At 36.5% G+C, this 18,875-nt stretch overlaps 1 protein-coding gene across 1 annotated transcript in view; it reads left to right on the top strand.

The window, feature by feature from the left end:
* The window catches only part of KLHL20 (kelch-like family member 20), a 59,403-nt gene that overhangs the window by 3,453 nt on the left and 37,075 nt on the right, over nt 1-18,875 (top strand). Inside the window, exon 3 of the mRNA XM_012657722.1 lies at nt 11,831-12,404. Within this exon, the coding sequence (XP_012513176.1) occupies nt 11,831-12,404 (574 nt within the window). The remainder of the gene's footprint in view (nt 1-11,830; nt 12,405-18,875) is intronic.

Here is an 18,875-nt window from a genome sequence, read left to right on the forward strand (position 1 = left end):
GCCTCCCAGAGTGCTAGGATTACAGGTGTGAGCCACTGTGCCCGGCCTGAACCCAGGAGTTTGAGGTTGCTGTGAGCTAGGCTGACGGCACTCTAGCCCGGCCAACAGAGCGAGACTCTGTCTCAAAAAAAAAAAAGATACAATAGGATATTCAATTAAAAATAAGTCTTCCGGCGCTGACCACAGCTCCCAGTTGTCATCTCCATAGGCAACCACTGTAAGCAGTTTCTCGTGCATTTCTTCAGAGGCATTGTGATGCATATATAAGCATATATAGGATATCTTCCTTTTTAAAAAAAACACTAATGTCAGCATATCATGCACATTCTTCTCTTTCTTTCTTTATTCACCTCACAAAGTATTTTGTAGATTGCGACAAATAAATATAGACCTTCCTTATTTTTTTAATAATTATGTAGCATTCCATTATCTGTATGCATTATAGTTAACCAGTCCCTTTTGAGAGACATTTAGTTATTTCAACTATTTTGTTCTCACAACCAGTTCTGCAATGAATATCCTTGTAGGTAGTTTTTACCCAAATGTGTAAGTGTAGAATAAATTCTTATATGTAGAATTGGTCAGTAAAAGAGTATTTTTAAATTTTGGTAGATATTGACAAATTTTCCTCCTTAGCGGTCGTACCAGTCTACAATCGCAATATTTCTGATTTCCAAGATATTATTTTTTAATCATTTAATTTCATTTCAAGATACTAAAACATTTTGTAATATAATTCTTCCATCTTTCCTTAAATATATAAATAGGAAACTAAGCCTGATTTTATTAGAAATGGGTTTATTCACATTTATACAGTACCTCCTCTATGCCTGTATACTGCATGTATATAGATGAGGTGATGGAAACATATCATAATACAACATGAACAGAAATTGAATAGCAATGTAAACCCAGAGGAGGGAACTTCTGATCTATGGAAATGGGGAGAGCATCACAGAGATGGTGATATTTGAGCTGGGTCTTCTAAAAAGGATAAGAATTTACTTATAAAGAAGGGAGTTAATTAAGAACACATAACAGAATGAACAGCTTGTGCAAAATAATAATAATAATAAGACCCAGAAGTATCTGACAGGTACAGATGATGAGTATATTTGGAGTATAAGGTATATGAGGGAAGAAGGAGAAACAGGAGAAAACATTATGGAAAGCAAGGCTGCAACCATGGGAAAGAGTTATCCTTTAGGTATGTAAGAGCAAGTGGACATTGTTATACAGATCATATTTGTTCTTCGGGTTGATTTGTAGGCACATAAATGATGGACTGGAAAGAAATAAGGACAAAAAAAATGAATTTAAGGAATTGTGGTAGTTTAGGTGAAAGATGATGAGGACCTGAAGTAGATGGCAGTGGGAGAAGAGGGTGGAATTGAGAGTTTGTTTAATAATAAAATCAAAAGGATTTGGTGAACATGCAGTGAGGAAAGGGTAATATTATAAATGACTTCAAACTTGGGAAACCAGGTGCTGTCATGATGAGATAAAAAAAATACAGGAAGATGAACAGGTTTCAGTAAGCTAAGAATAGATTCTGTTTCCTACACTTTAAGGATATTATGTTTAGGAAACAGTCAGGTAGACATATGCAGCATGTAATTGGAATATGGTCTGAGGCAGACGAAAGATTTGGGCTGGAAATAAAAAAAATTCTGAGTCATCAATATGCAGAAGGTTCTTCAAGCTGTAGGATAAAGGAGGGTAGAACAGAAAAGGAGAATGCCGAGGACAGAACCCTAGGGAGTACCAGGGATGTTTAATATGGGGCCTAACAGGAAGACCCGGGAAAGTTCTAAACTGAGTAAGAAGCTTTGGGTCTTATTTTATTTGATTGTATCTAGAGTTTTTATTGATCATTTTTTACTCACAGTGAAGGTCAAATGAGATACTACTCCTCGAGTTCGATTTCAAAAGACAAAAAAATCCCATTCAAATCTCATATCTTTGAAATTTCTGATTTATTCTATTCAATCTAAAATGTATGATTAAGGTGCTCCCCTAGCTTTCTCTGTGGTCGGTCTCTCCCTCCCCCTCACTCCCACTCAGCTTTCCCGCAAAAAAATAAATAAATAAATAAATAAAAATAATAAAATATATGCTTAAAAATAGTAGTAGAAGATATACCTGTGGATTTAACTGTTCCCCGGTGTGGCATGCACATTAGGTTGGCTTGCACAACACCTCTTCTTCCTTTTCTCCCGCTACTATAGACACAAGAAAATTAAATACTCTACTTGATTTCTTAGTCTTCTTTGCATTGGGAATGGCCGTGTGACACAGTGCTGCCAATGAGATGTCAGCAGAAGTTGCTGAGGGTTATTCTAGGAAGGCTTTTGCTTCCTGAGGTAAAGTGAGACCAGCTTGCGTCCATGGCTATAATCTTGCCTTGATCACTGGACCAGAGCACTTAATACTTACACTCATTTCATCTAATAAGCAGTGATAAGATATCTTGGGGCTGAAACATTCTTGACTTATTTTAAGAAAAAGGGGTTAACAGCCTGGCTTTCTGGTTTGGAATCAGGTATGAAATATGGTGCGTAGTGGGTCCCCTTCTAGTAGGCAGAACTGGCACTTTGAGATGTTATTTCTGTTTTGAGGGTTTGTATGCCCAAATCTCTAGTTCTCTCTGTTCAAGTGTGTTTAGGACTATAAATGACAATCAGCTGAACTGAACCTTTTTTTAAGGAAAGGTTTCTAATTTCCGAATTAAAACAAGACTTTGGAAGTGTAAAAGCAGAGGTGTTCATTTACATAGAGAGCAAAATTCCAACTAAGGAAAGATTCTGCAGGTCTTTGGACTAAGAGATAAAACTTGGTTATAAATGCCTTTGAATCAAAGAGTATGTTTTCTAAATTTCTCATTGTACTTGATTTTCACATTATCTTAGCCACTTACAGAAAATTTTTCTTTTCCTCAATTAAGACTACACTTTTAGAGTAATAGCTCTGAAGAATGTGTGACTTGATAACTGAAATTTGAAGTTGATTCACTTATTTTGGATGGGTAGAAATGTTATTTATTTAGAGAGATATCAAAAATTGTAAAGTGCCTTTGGTAAACATGAAGTATATCTAAGATATTTGATTTGTTTTTTGATTTATGCTTACTACATACACATGATTTGATTATTGTCGTTACTATCATGAGATATTAATATTCGTGGAAATAACCCATCCATTTACCTAGCCTACATTTCTTTGACTTCCTAAACTCCTGTGACCCACCCTCACTCATTTCAGCAGTTCACTCTTATTCTCACTCGGAAAAACTCTCTCTGAAATCATAAGTCCTAATAACTTGTTCTCTGACTGTAACCTCTCGAACACCCACTACATCTGTTCTTTGACTTAGTCAAAGTCAACATGCCTTTGCCCTTTTTGTTTTCACCCAATTCACTTCCTCACACACTGCAATAATTATCTAGCTATTATTCGACTCCTTAATTTATCTGCGGTGTTTCCCAACTCTAGATTAATCCAGGTATTTATATTATCTGATCTGGGCTGTTGAGTACTGCTGGATAAAACTAGCCACAGGGAGTTCATGCTACTGCAGTCATGGTCATTAATATCATTTGGGCCAAGATTGTTATCCAGCAATATTTCTGTGAGCCCCTAGTCAGTGCTTACTCATTCCCTACATCCTTACTCATACTTCTCATGATCCCGTCACCATACCTTTCACTAGCAGCAAATGACCTGCTCCCCAACTTCCCAACTTCACATAACAAAAAAGACCATCGGGTATGAATTTTCCCAACTTCCTGATGCCTCCTTACCCTAAAATAAACGTACCTATATTCATATTATCTCCCCTCCCGCCACCTTCTTCTGTCTCCTATGGTGATCTCTTCCTTTTTGTGTAAGATGCATTCCTTCTGAATTTTGGTTCTCTTCACCCCCACTCTTCAAGGACCTTGCTCCATCATTTACTTATATTTTAAAACTTCTTCTTTTGCTTCTTTGCATGACTGTATAGTCATTGTCCAGTCTTTCCCCTCTTTAAGCAAACAGACATGGTACATGTCTCATCTTTTCACAGCCAAGCTTCTTTCTAGAAATACTCCATACACACACTGTCGCTTTTTTCACCTTCACTGATCACGGTCATTGAAAACTTTGTTTCCCCCATCCACCATCCTCAAGGCTATTGAATCCTTCAGAGTTTTACTGAAATTTTGGGGATAATTAAGGAGGTTTTAAAGTTCTGCAGCCATTCACTAACTGTCTTTCTCCTTAGATTGCAACCTGCTACCATTCTTACTCAGTCTCTCTTTCTCTTCTCTCCTAATTCTCCCTTTCTCCCCTAAAACTTTCCCTTTCAAAGTGCTGTTACTTTAATATACTGAGCAGTTTAATTCTTTCCGTTATAATCAGTTTTAGATATATCACTGAGATTTACTGAGTTGAGTGAGATTGGGACGTTCGTATGGATCTGAATTCAGTGTTATCCAAGTAGAAGGTAGAAATCCTTTAGCCATTCATTCACACATGGGTGATGGAAACCATGAGATTAAGTGAGTTCGTCCAAGAATGCATATAGAGAGCAGAGATCTGAAGGCAGAACTTTGGAGAATGACCACATTTAAGAGAATTACTTTCTAAGTTTGAAAACCAGACAGTTGATAAGAGTATAGAAATTACCCGTTATTAAAAGTCAGAATCTGTACTAATGCAATAATAAGAGTACAATTTGTTTTTCTTACGGTATGTATATAAAATGTAGCTTACCCACATTGTACTTAGGTGAAATAAAAATTGTTTATATCTGAGTTCAACATCTTTATGTATATAGTTAAGGTTACAACAATAGTACTTTAATTTTAACATGCAATGTCAGTATTGTAGAAAGTTTTGAATTGGCCTTCTGTCTTTTTTTTTTTTTTTGAGACAGAGTCTCACTCTATTGCCCAGGCTAGAGTGCCGTGGCGTCAGCCTAGCTCACAGCAACCTCAAACTCCTGGGCTCAAGCAATCTTCCTGCTTCAGCCTCCCAAGTATCTGGGACTCCAGGCATGTGCCACCATGCCCAGCTAATTTTTCTATATATTTTTAGTTGTCCAGCTAATTTCTTTCTATCTTTAGTAGAGACAGGGTCTCGCTCTTGCGCAGGCTGGTATCGAACTCCTGAACTCAAATGATCCGCCCACCTCAGCCTCCCAGAGTGCTAGGATTACAGGCGTGAGCCACCACGCCCGACCTGGCCTTCTGTCTTTAATGGTGATTTTTTTTAAAAAGAAGCTGATTATACCACTGTTAACTGTGTGATTTATTCTTTCAGTACCTACCACGTACAAGGCACCATTAAGTACTGCGGTTAAAAGCTTTCTTGATTGTTTATGTGGTAGTTAAAATTATCCTTTGACTGCTCAACTTTGTATTTCAGTCTTTAAATTGTCAAGCATAAGCAGTGTTGTTTCTACCAAATGTCAGGAATTATGAACAGTTTGTACGCTAGAATATAGAATCACCTGTGGACTTGCGGGCAAGCATAGAAAGATTGAACTTTTAAGTGTTTTGGAAAAAATAGATAGCAGTTGGAGAAAAGAAGAACCATGTTCTTTGTTTTCACATTATGCCTTTGCAATACAAGCTGTTTCTTCTTCCTAGCATGTCCTTTTAGATTCTGTTCTTCCCAAGAGACTCCTTCCATACCCTAGTGTTTTATTATACTGTAGTTCTTGTCAGTGCTACAGCTTTAGCGGTAGCAAACTGATAGCAATACTGTCCCTCTGCAGGCCAAATATTAGACTCTCAATACAGTCATAGATGACTAGTGTCTGAGGGAGACTCACATGAGGCTGTGCTAAAACCCAGTGATCAGAATGCTTGAGTCACCTACTCCCCTTTTAAATAACATGGTACCTTTGGAAGAATTTTTCATCAGAGGACTGCCTAAGGAGTCTAGGATCAGAAACAGAAATATAATGATCTGGAGCATGGATATGAGATACTTCACTTAAGCTCTGAGAAAACCCACTGTAATATTCCTACTTTACAACAAAATGCATGCCCTTATAGTACTCTGATAGCTTATACCTATCAGATCTAGGATTCTTCTGAATGATGTTAAATACTTCAGAGATTTGGCCTCTCTCAACCACATTTTTTTCAACTTTATTGAGGCATAATTAATATACCAAAAATGCACATATTTAATGTATGCATTTTGATGAGTTTAGATATATGCATATACCAATGATACCATCACCACAAGCAAGATATTAAACATATCTGTCACCTCTAAAAATTCCTGTATCAGAACCACATTTTTTTTATCCTGGTTGCCTTCTTTCTGGTTATTCATGTATCTCCCCCTCTAGATAATTAAGTTTGATTGCCTCTTCATACTCCTTTGAATTTTCCATAGTCCATAACAAAATGCCTTGTACATTAAAAGCAATTCATAAATATTTGTTAAAAGAATTACTGCCATTTTAATTAAGAGGCAGAGATTCTCCTTTCTTTTCTTTCTTCCTTTTTTTTGAGACAGGATCTCGCTCTGTTGCCCAGGCTAGAGTTCAGTGGTGTCATCATAGCTCACTGCAGCTTTGAACTCCTGGCCTTAAGTAATCCTCCCACCTTAGCCTCCCTAAGAGCTGGGATTACAGGCATGAGCCACAACACCTGGCCTCATTTTGTCATTTTCTTATCTTCTGTTTCTTTTTTTTTTTTTTTTTTGAGACAGAATCTGGCTCTGTTGCCCTGGCTAGAGTGCCGTGGCATCAGCGTAGCTCACAGCAACCTCAAACTCCTGGGCTCAAGCGATCCTCCTGCCTCAGCCTCCCGAGTAGCTGGGACTACAGGCATGCGTCACCATGCCCGGCTAATTTTTTATATATATATATATTTTTAGTTGTCCAGATAATTTCTTTATATTTTTAGTAGAGATGGGGTCTCGCTCTTACTCAGGCTGGTCTCGAACTCCTGACCTTGAGCGATCCACCCGCCTTGGCCTCCCAGAGTGCTAGAATTACAGGTGTGAGCCACCACACCGAGCCTGTTTCATTTTTTAATGCTTCTTGTGATGCAATGAATTTTGCAACTAAACCTAGCCCCCATTTACAGCACTCTTACTATAGAAAAATACAAACCTCCAAGCAGCCAATGTAAAATTAAACTTTTAGAAAACTACTTATTTGTAAATTGAAGAATGTCTGTTTATAGACTTACATGTTTCTTTTGTAATCACTAATTCAGACCAATTTGGTGGGAGCAATTTGATATATATAGTACTTCTAAATGAAGCTTATTGTCATATTTCATATCTCTAGACCCAAATTAACAAGATCTTGATCTGGAGGCTCTTTAGCATCCTGCTAAATAAATAATCATCTCACCTGCCATTTTCTTTACCAGTTTAATTTTCATAAACTTTTTTTTTTGAGACAGTCTCACTCTGTCACCCTGGCTAGAGTGCAGTGGCATCATCACAGCTCACTACAGCCTCAAACTCCTTGGTTGAAGTGATCCTCCTGCCTCAGCCTCCCCCGTAGCTGGGACTATAGGCACATGCCATCATGCCTGACTCATTTTTTCTATTTTGGTAGAGATGGGGTCTTGCTCTTGCTCAGGCTGGTCTTGAATTCCTAACCTCAAACAATCCTCCTGCCTCAGCCTCCCAGAGTGCTGGGATTACAGGTGTGAGCCACCATGCCCAGCCCAATTTTCATAAACTCTGAAGAAAGGATTTCTAAGTAAAGATAAGCTTCAATCCAGACTTGCTGAATTATCATTAATTCAAAATTCATCTAAATATTACAGCATATGAACTTAGGTTAATTTTTAATATGGATAAGCATAACCGAATGTAGATAGTCTTATTACTATTAGCTGCAATTTAAAATGGTTACTATATAGCAAGCACTGAACTGAAAGCTTTTATGTGAATTGTCTCATTTAGTATTTACCTTAGGCAGTAGATACCCATTTTAGAGCCAAAGAAACTGAGGATTAAGAGGATAAGTAACTTGTCCAGTAATTGTCAGTACTAGGATTTCAACCCAGGTTCTGCTGATTCCAGAGGCCATTTTGAAAGACTTTATATAAATATCAAAATTATAACAAAATAACCATAGTACTCAAGTATCAGAGCTATTAGACTTGGAGGGAAAAAAAAGAAAAGAAAACATAAGTAAAACTTCACTTTTATGTAACTTTTTAAGCAAAAGTAAAATATTGTAAGACGTCTGTGGTTTGACTCAGTCCAACTTATGTAGGGAAAGGAATTTTAACTCTTCATACTCATTCATTTCTCTCTGTGATTGATGTGTAAAATATTCGATTTGATTCTTTCCCTTGTTAGGAACAAACTATTATAATTAATTTCATGGTTATTTACTGTGTTTCCTCACTTAGGACACAGAGTTGATTTAATAACTTTTCAGAAATAGAAATACTGGACTTCCTCCACTGAAGTCTTGAACCCCTCAAAGTCATCCATGAGGGCTGGAATCAACTTCTTTCAAACTCCTGTTAATGTTGATATTTTGACTTTCTCCCATGAATCATGAATGTTCTTAATGGCATCTAGAATAGTGAATCCTTTCCAGAGGCAGTTTGCCTCATCAGTTAACTCTTCCTTTCACAAAAGATTTCTCTGTAGCATATGACACGTGTTTGATAGCATTTTACCCACAGTAGAACTTCTTTCAAAATTAGAGTCAATCCTCTCAAGCATTGCTGTTTTATCAACTAAGTTTATATAATATTGTAGGTCCTTTGTTGTCACTTGAACAGTGTTCACAGCATCTTCATCAGGAGTAGATTCCCTCTCAAGAAACCACTTTCTTTGCACATCAGTAAGAAGCAACTCCCCGTCTGTTTGAGATTGCAGCAATTCAGTTGCATCTTAAGGTTCCACTTCTAATTCCAGTTCTCTTGCTGTATCCATCACATCTGCAGCGACTTCCTCCACTGAAGTCTTGAACCCCTCAAAGTCATCCATGAGGGTTGGAATCAACTTCTTTCAAACTCCTGGTAATGCTGATATTTTGACCTTCTCCCATGAATCATGAATGTTCTTAATGGCATCTAGAATAGTGAATCCTTTCCAGAAGATTTTCAATTGACTTTGCCCAGATCCATGAGAGGAATTACTATCTATAACAGCTATAGCCTTATAAAATGTATTTCTTAAATAATAAGACCTGAAAGTCAAAATGACTGCTTGATCAATGGACTGCAGAATGGATATTGTATTAGCAGGTATGGAAACAACATTCACTTCCTTGTATAGCTCCATCAGAGCTCTTGGGTGACTAGGTGTATTGTCAATGAGCAGTAATATTTTGAAAGTAACCTTATTTTCTGAGGAGTAGATTGCAACAGTGGACTTAAAATATTCAGTACACCCTGCTGTAAACAGATGTGCTGTCACCCTGGCTTTGTTCCATTTACAGAGCACAGGTGGAGTAGATTTAGCATAACTTTTTTTTTAAGCCTACAGTGGCCAGTATTGCCAGGTGGTCTCCCATATCCAAGTACTAACCGGGCCCAACACTGCTTAGCTTCCAAGATCGGACAAGATTGGGTGCATTCATGGTGGTATGACTGTAGACTATTTAACATAATTCTTAAGGGCCCTAGAATTTTCAAAATGGTAAATGAACATTGGCTTTAATTTAAAGTTACAAGCTGCATTAACCCCTAACAAGAGAGTCACCTGTCCTTTGAAGTTTTAAAGCCAGGCATTGACTTCTCTCTAGCTATGAAAGTTCTATATGGCATCTTCTTCCAGAAGACTGTTTCATGTCCATTGAAAATCTGTTGTTTAGAGTAGCCACCTTCATCAGTTATCTTCTGGATGACTTGCAGCTTCTACATCAGCATGTACTGTTTCACGTTATACTTTTGTGTGATAGAGATGGCTTCTTTCTTTGAACCTCATGAACCAACCTCTACTAGCTTCCAGCTCTTCTGCACCTTCCTCACCTCCTCAGCCTTCATAAAATTGAACAGAGTTAACGCCTTGCTCTGGGTTAGGCTTTGGTTTAAGGGAATTTTGTGTCTGGTTTGATCTTCTATCCAGACCACTAAAACTTTTCCCATATCAGCCATAAGGCTGTTTCCCTTTCTTATCATTCATGTGTTCCCTGGAGGAGCATATTAATTTCCTTGAAGAACTTTTTCTTTGTATTCACAACTTGGCTGTTTGGCACAAGAGGTCTACCTTTTGGCCCATCTTGGCTTCCAACATGCCTTCCTCACTGAGCTTAATCATTTCTAGCTTTTGATTTAAAGAGACATGCAACTCTTCCTTTCACTTGAACACTTAGAGGCCATTGTGGGGGATTATTAATTGACCTAATTTCAATGTTGTTGTCTCCGGGAATAGGGGGGCCCAAGGAAGAGAAAGACAGGGCGGAACAGATGGTGGAACAGTCAGAACACACACATTTATCCGTTAAGTTCACTGTCTTATATGGGTATAGTGTGTAGCATCCCAAAATAATTACAGTTGTAACAGCTAAGATCACTGATCACCATGAAAAATATAATAACAAAGAAAAAGTCTGACATAATGCGAGAATTACCAAAATGTGATGCAGAGACCCAAAGTCAGCACACGGTATTGGAAAAATGATGCCCATAGACTTGCTCAATGCAGGGTTGCCACAAACCTTCAATTCATTAAAAAATGCAGTATCTGTGAAGTACAGTAAATCAAAGCACAATAGAACAGGTATGCCTGTACTCAGTTTTCTTCAGTATCATAATCAAAATTTGATTCTAAACTTTTCTGTAATTCAGAGACTAAAGAATCCTCTGAATTGTTTGGCTCTCAGCAAGTATCTGTGGTATCACAGGGACACATTACTTAATATAACCTATGTATTTGTGATGAGGGGGTTCCTATGTGGGGTTTTTAAAATTTTTTCTTTTTTTACTTCTTTAGAACCATTGTAATTGTATAATTTTGAGACATAACAAAGACATATATCCTGTTTGGTTAAATGACAAGACTTTTTAAATGAATTGTGTATCATTTGGGGTAAAATCTCTTCCCTTGAAAGTTAACCACAAGTTCTCAAATCCTGAGCGATTGTCATTTTTGATATAAGAATCCATCACATAGGCCTTTCCTGGCTTTGAAAATTCTATTATCTGTTTCAAGAAATGTGCTAAAATTTCCATGTGGGGACAGTAACAATTGATCATAGCCTCTCTATCTGGTAGCTGGCAAGTGTCTTTGACATCAGCTTTAGATGATTTTCAATTTTCATTAAATATTAAACTATGAAAAGCACGCATCTTAGAATCAAAGAAATATAGTATTAAATATAAAGTTACTTTTTTGGACCCTTGCCTATTTTCCTTCTGACCTTTTCATGCAACATGAGCTATATTTTACAGATTTTGTGCTGAACCTTATATAAATTTAAAGTAACACCCAGTGAGAATGAGAAACACCAGCTGTTTTAGAAAAATAACAAATACCAAGCTTTTGATTAAATCGGATTTAGGAATTAAAGTTCATAGATCTGTTTTGTGCAGAGAAAATCATTTACAAATGTTTTTTATAAATATTTCTTAATGTTGTGAGAGATGTGGTCCTAGATAGTCTGACTATTTCTGGGATGAAAAAGCAATTGTCCTTTATTTTAGGAAATTAATACCACTCATTCGTCAAGAGACTTTAAGGAAGTTTATGAGTTCTAGAGTTCTTAGAAATGGAGTTCTGTGGGGACCTAGTTTCCCTCTTTTGGTAATTGCAGGTTTCCCTATCTCTTGACTTCTGAACACTCTAGGGCAGAAGTAAGCTTATAATAATATTGCCATCTTCTCTGCATCCCCCTTCAATCCTTTAGGTGTGCCAACATTCGACCAGGAGAGTCTGGAATGGATGTAACAAGCCGCTGCACCCTTGGAGACCCCAACAAACTGCCAGAAGGGGTTCCCCAACCTGCCCGCATGCCCTATATCTCTGACAAGCACCCTCGACAAACCCTGGAAGTCATTAACCTCCTGAGAAAGCACCGGGAGCTATGTGATGTGGTGCTAGTTGTGGGCGCTAAGAAGATATACGCCCATCGAGTCATTTTGTCGGCCTGTAGTCCCTACTTCCGAGCTATGTTTACAGGAGAGTTGGCAGAGAGCCGCCAGACAGAAGTTGTGATCCGAGACATAGATGAGAGGGCTATGGAACTACTGATTGACTTTGCATACACCTCCCAGATAACTGTGGAAGAGGGCAATGTGCAGACCCTTCTGCCAGCTGCTTGTCTTCTCCAGCTGGCAGAAATACAGGAAGCCTGCTGTGAATTCTTAAAGAGACAATTAGATCCTTCTAACTGCCTGGGCATTCGGGCTTTTGCTGACACACATTCATGTCGCGAGTTGCTGAGGATAGCAGACAAGTTCACTCAACACAACTTCCAAGAGGTGAGTTGCACTTGGTGGTTTGAATGCATTCATAACCTATTTGTCAGGAGAGCAATATGGGTTCACAATCTGATAACACTTGCCGAGTATTTACTGCAGATTCTAATTCATAACATTAAAAGAAGTAAGTTGTTATAAACCCTAAACCTGGTTTTTATTTTACAGACCAGTTTTGTGTTCTATCTGCAAAAGTTAAGGTTTAGGGATTGATTCTTCCTAGCCATATTCATAAAAAGCTAATTTATAATCTAAAATACAGTTCATTAATTGACAGGAGGATCTGTGCCTGATAGGATACCTGGTATCAGTCATTTGTGGATTCTTTAGAATAAATTATAAATTAGAGGTTATTTGGTGAACTAATAAGCAGAAAAGATGAATTTAGATGTTATCAAAAGGGTTTTCATTAAACCTGCTATTTTTCACATATTCATTTAACAAATATTGGTAAACCTACTATGTTTCAGCCACTGTGCTTGGGAATATAGGCTACAATAGTGAACAAGAAACCTAAACTCTCTGTACTCATGGAGTTTATAATCTAGCAGTGAAGATAGTCATTAAATGCATAATTATATAAATAATTAATTACAGTTAATGGGTGCTATAAAGACACAGCCCTGGCTGATTTAAGAGTGTACTACAGAGAAATTTAACTTTGGTTTTGGAACAGCTCATGCAAAATCCTGAGAGATTAGAAAGCATAAATAGTTTGAAGAACCGAAAAAAAAACAGTGAGACCCAGAGAGCAAGGGGGTAGAGGATGTTACTTACATGATGATTTCACAGAAAGAAGAGGGACAAATTGAAGTTGATAGACCATGTTAAGAATTTGGGATTTAATCTTAAAAGTGATAGAAAACCATTAAAGCTTTTTAACAAAGGAAAAACATGGTCTATTCCATGCTTTAATATCACCCTCCGTCCACCAGAAAAACCTCCAATGGCTCAAAGATTTAAGCATACAAAATGAAACCATAAAAATATTAGAATGACATGGAACAATTCCTTTATAATCTTGAAGTAAAAAAGGTCTCTCTAACTGACTAATCCAGAAGAGATAGAAGATAAAATTGATAGATTTGACTACATAAAAATCAAAATTTTCTGCATGGCAAAACAACAATAAGAAGATAAAGGTCAAAGACAAACTGGGGGAAAATATTTGGAACTCATCACAGACAAAAAGTTAATCTCTTTAAGTAACCTAGACCAATGACCTAACAGAAAAATGAGCAGTAAACAGAAAAGAAATTTAGATTGCCCTTAAACATATAAAAATCTGCTAAAGTTTATTCAAAATAACTAAAACACATAATTACACCAAAGTACCATTTTATCTATCAGATTACAAATATCCAGAAATTTGATTGTACACCCTGTTGTTAAGGCCGTGGGTAAATAAGTACGTTACTAAAGTGAGTGTAACTTGGTATAACCTTTTTGAAAGGAAATTTGGCAGTATCCATCAAAATCACACACTTTTTTGACTCTGCAATCCCATTTCTGGAAATTTGTACTACAGATACTGGAGAGTGGAACAGTTTGAGGAGATAAAATCAAAAACAAATCTGTTTTAGATTTGTTTAGTTTTTGAGCCACCTGTGAGATATCTAAGTAGAGATATTGAACAGGGGACTATTTGTATAAGTCTGTTCCTTAGAAAAGAGGTTAGGCTGAGATTAAAATTTAGGAGTCATCAACATAGTAATTAAGCCATGGCCTAACCCTTTTTAAGCAGGATATAACCCAGATGTCATAAAAGAAAAGATTGATAAATTTAATTGCATAAAATTTTATAACTTTTTATAACAAAAGCCACCATAAACAAGGTCAACAAATCAGTACTGATGAGATCACCTGTGTGGGAGAGAGAAGAGAAGAGCCCTAAAATTTTTCCAATATTGAGGGATAATTAGTAAAAAAGCAACTGACAAAGGTAACTGGGAATAACTAGAGAAGAGAGAAGAAGAAAACTAGAAGAATGGGTTCATGAAATCCGAAGGAAGGGATTGTTTTAAGAAGAGGGGACTATGTATATATACTGGAATAAGCAGGAAGTTTCTGGTAGTATTAGGTTATTGGCCTTAAGAAATATTAAAGCATAAACATTTTGGTACTAGAGAAGGATCTAAGCAGGATACAGCCCAGAAGTCATAAAGAAAGAGATTAATAAATTTGATTGCATAAATTTTTTGTTCTTTATAACAACAACAAAAAGCACCATGAACTGAAAAATCAATGACAAACTCAGAAAACTTATTTGGAGCATACATGACAGAAAAAAATGCTAATTCCCATAAAGCTCATACAAATCAGGAAAAAAGCATAAAAACACAATAAAAAAATAGGCAAAGGATATGAATAAACCATGTGTAAAACAAAGATAGTCAAATGGAAAATAAACATATGAAAAGATGCTAAACCTCATGTATTATTACAGAAACATGCATCAAAACAAGATGCCTATCAGATTGGAAAAATAAATTTTAAAATTTATTTGAAAAAAATTCAAATTTACAAGAAATTGTAGGAATACGACAAAACTTTCCTATACCCTTTACCCAGATTTACCAATTGTTAACATTTTGCCTCATTTACCTTATCATTCTTTCCTTGCTCTATAAACATTTTTTTCTGAGCAGCAGAAAGTATGTTACATATATCATATTCCTTTATTCCTGAACACTCCTATACTTTTTTTTTTTTTTTTTTTTGGAGACAGAGTCTCACTCTGTCACCCTGATTAGAGTGCAATGGCATCATAGCTCACTGCAACCTCAAACTCTTGGGTTCAAGCCATCCTTCTGCTTCAGCCTCCCGAGTAGCTGGGACTACGGCACATGCCACCACACTCAGCTAATTTTTCTATTTTTTGTAAAGAGGAGTTCTCGCTCTTGCTCAGGCTGGTCTCAAACTCCTGGCCTGGAGTGATCCTCCCACCTCGGCCTCCCAGAGTGTTAGGATTACAACTGTGAACCACCGCCTGGCCCTATGCTCCTTTCATATTCTTTCATTCCTTTCATATTTCTTTCTTCCTGAACACTTACTTTGATGATTGCAAAGTTGTGATTTTTTTTTAAACTCCATTTTTCTATCTAATTCTGCTGTAAGAAAGAACTTTCCTTGTGCCTTATTGGTTGGTTGGTTGATTGATTAACATTATGGACTCATGAACTCTTACTCTATTCAGTGGATTATAGTCCTTTGTTGCTATTTATTATTTTGATGATTGGTAGGTTCTGGTTTATCCTTCCTGTGTTTCCTTTTACAAAATTAAACAGATACATATATGTTTTCTTCTTTCTACTTCTTTTCTACACTTTGCCTTTTACTTAATATATTCTGGAATTCATTCCGTATCAGTTCATAGAGATCTTCCTTGTTCTTTCTTCGTAGCTGCATTGTACTCCTTGTGTGAGTGTACCACTGTTTATTCAGTTAGTCTCTAATGTTTGAGCATTTAGGTAGTTTTAAATATTTTGCCATTACAGGCCAGCACAGTGGCTCATGCCTGTGATCCTAGCACTCTGGGAGGCCTAGGCAGGAGGACTGCTTGAATTCAGGAGTTCAAGACCAGCCTGCAAGAGCGACATCCCGTCTCTACCAAAAAATAGCAAAAATTAGCCAGTCATGGTGGTGTGCACCTGTAGTTCCAGCTACTTGGGAGGCTGAGGCAGGAGGATTGCTGGAGCCCAGGAGCTTGAGGTTGCAGTGAACTATGATGACACCACTGCACGCTAGCTGGAGCAACAGAGCAAAACTATCTCAAAAAAAAAAAATCTGCCATTACAAATAATACTGCAATGAATAGCCTTGTGTATAAATATTTCAGTATTATTGGAGGTTTTATCTTCAGAATAAATTCCTAGAAATTGGACTGCAGGGCCAAAGTTTAACAGCATATGTAATTTTGTTAAGTATCACCAAATTCCCCTCCTTAGGGAATGAACCATTCCAACCAGTAATATATGAGGATGACTGTTTCCCCACAGCTTCACCAACAGAATGTACTGTCAACCTCTTGATTTTTTGCTAATTAAATAGATGAGAATGGAATTTCAATGTAGTTTTAATTTTCATTTCTCTTAAAATAAGTAAAGTTGAACATCTTTCATATGTATATGGGCCATTTTTATAATTCTTTCGAATTGTGTTTTAATATCTTTTGCCTATTTTCATATTAGATTTTTGCTCTTTTTATCCCCTCAATTTTTTAAAGTTCTCTATGTACCAACAATGATAGCCTTTCATCTGTGATACATGCTACAAATATTTTATTTTAGTTTGCATTTATCTTTCAACTTTGCTTATTGTATTTTTGGCCATGCAAAAATTTTTGGCTTTTTTTAACGTTGTCAAATATATCAATCTTTTATTGCATCTAGATTTTGAGGTAGAGTTTGAAAGGCCTCTCCAAACCCAGATTACAGAGAAATTTACACATATTTTTTCTAGCATATGTATAGTCTCTCTGAGTTCATCTTTGTGTATGGTGTGAAATGAACTGATTTTGTCTTTTTCCAAATGGCCATCTGGTCCCAGTACCATTTACTTAAAAGTCTTTCTTTGCCTCAGTGATTTGAGATAGCATCTTTATTATGTACCAAATTTCTATATGTACTTGCTTTTGGACCTTCTGTTCTGGGCTATGTACCAGTACAACACTGCTTTCTGTAATAGTTTACTTACCAAGGCTTTGTAATGTATTTTATTATGCGGTAGGGCTAATAACCCCTCGCCCCGCCATGTAACTCTTTTTTTTCAATGTTTGCCTAACTGTCTTGCATGTTTATTTTTCCAGATAAATTTCAGTAGTAGGAAATTTCTTATCCAGTCCCAAGAAAAAAACTTGTTGGTATATTCATTAAGTTAATTTAGGAAGAACAGTCATTTTTATGATATTGAGTTATCCCATCCAAGAACAAGATTTCATTTCTTCAGTTCTACTTTTTTAATCTGTCAGGAATGTTTCGTAGTTTTATTCATCTAGGGTTTATATTCTTCTTTTTTAAGTTTATTTCTAAGTATATTTTTTGTTGCTAGTGAAAATAGGTTTTTTCCTCCATTATGTTTTCTAACATATTATCAATGTATACGAAAGCTACCTCACTGAATTTGTTTATTCTTTGAGTTACTTTTACCATTGATTCTTCAGAGTTTTCTTGACATCCCATGTCATCTCCATATCAGTAGTTTTATTTCTTCTTTTCCAATTGTTAATGCCTCTAATTGTTTTCTTTTGTCTATTGCTTTTAGTAAAATGTAGGCCAGCTCAGTGGCTCGCCTGTAATCATAGCACTTTGGGAGGCAAAGGCAGGAGGATTTCTTGAGGCCAGGATTTGTAGACCAGCCTAAGCAACTCTTTATAAAAAATAGAAAAATTAGCTGGGCGTGATGGTGTACACCTGTAGTCCCAGCTACTGGGGAGGCTGGGGCAGGAGGATCACTTGCCACTAATTTAGATTATTTTTAACTTAATCAAATGTATGTTTAATTTCCTACTATTTCATTAGACCTAATTTACTTCATACAGTTTTACTCTTGCCCATAAACATAAATTTTAAAATTGTCTTTAAACTCAACAGCACTAAGTTTACCATATACTTCTGTTAACTCCAGATGACTTTGCTTATTCATTCTTGTTTGTTTTCAGCTTTATTCATTCTTCAAATAGCATCTGCAATCATCTGAAGAAACTAAAAGTAAGCCGATTACCGTAATAGCATATGGCTTAAAGTTCAGATCTCCTCTAAACTCTTATTTAGGAGCAGATACTTTGAAGCATTATTTTCTTAAACTTGTTGTTTGGTTCAAGGATAGACTTCAGTGCTAGATTTGCCCTAATGGTATGTCATTAATATCTTTTTGTTGGTGTTGGATAAAGGGGAAGTGGCATTTTAGCCAGACTTATTATTTTTCCTCTTTGCTCATAGTGCCAAACAAATGTTTTCTCACACACATTTTCATGTCTTCCTGCCATGTCATGTTTCCATTAAGTGAGTTGTTCATGTCTTTGTAGTTTATTCATAAACTTTAAACTTGGTGATCATTGATATTTATATAACATTTGGCTTATAATCACTATCTTGGGAAAAAATTTATACTCTGACAAGATCTAAAAAGAATGTTAAGGCACTTCACAAAGATAAATGATACCATACTTGTCCTTACATGAAGAATTCAGAGAGAACGGAAAATAAGGTATAGGAAAGATGCAGCCATAGCTACAATTTTGCATGCTGTGAAGACCATCACACTTAATTGAGGTAGGCCCCAAATTTGGCTCTGGACTTTATGGTCACCCAACATAGGGTCGACAGGTAAAATACAGGGCACCCAATTAAATTTAGACTACAGGTAAACAACAAATAATTTTTAGTATGTCTTGTATTTTTATTTGCTAAATCTGACAACCCTACCACACAAAGTAAAATGCAACCATTCTGATTACCACGTTACCTGACTAAG

Source organism: Propithecus coquereli, unplaced genomic scaffold, assembly GCF_000956105.1.
Source record: "Propithecus coquereli isolate 6110/MARCELLA unplaced genomic scaffold, Pcoq_1.0 Scaffold56, whole genome shotgun sequence".
NCBI classification, from domain to species: Eukaryota; Metazoa; Chordata; class Mammalia; order Primates; family Indriidae; genus Propithecus; species Propithecus coquereli.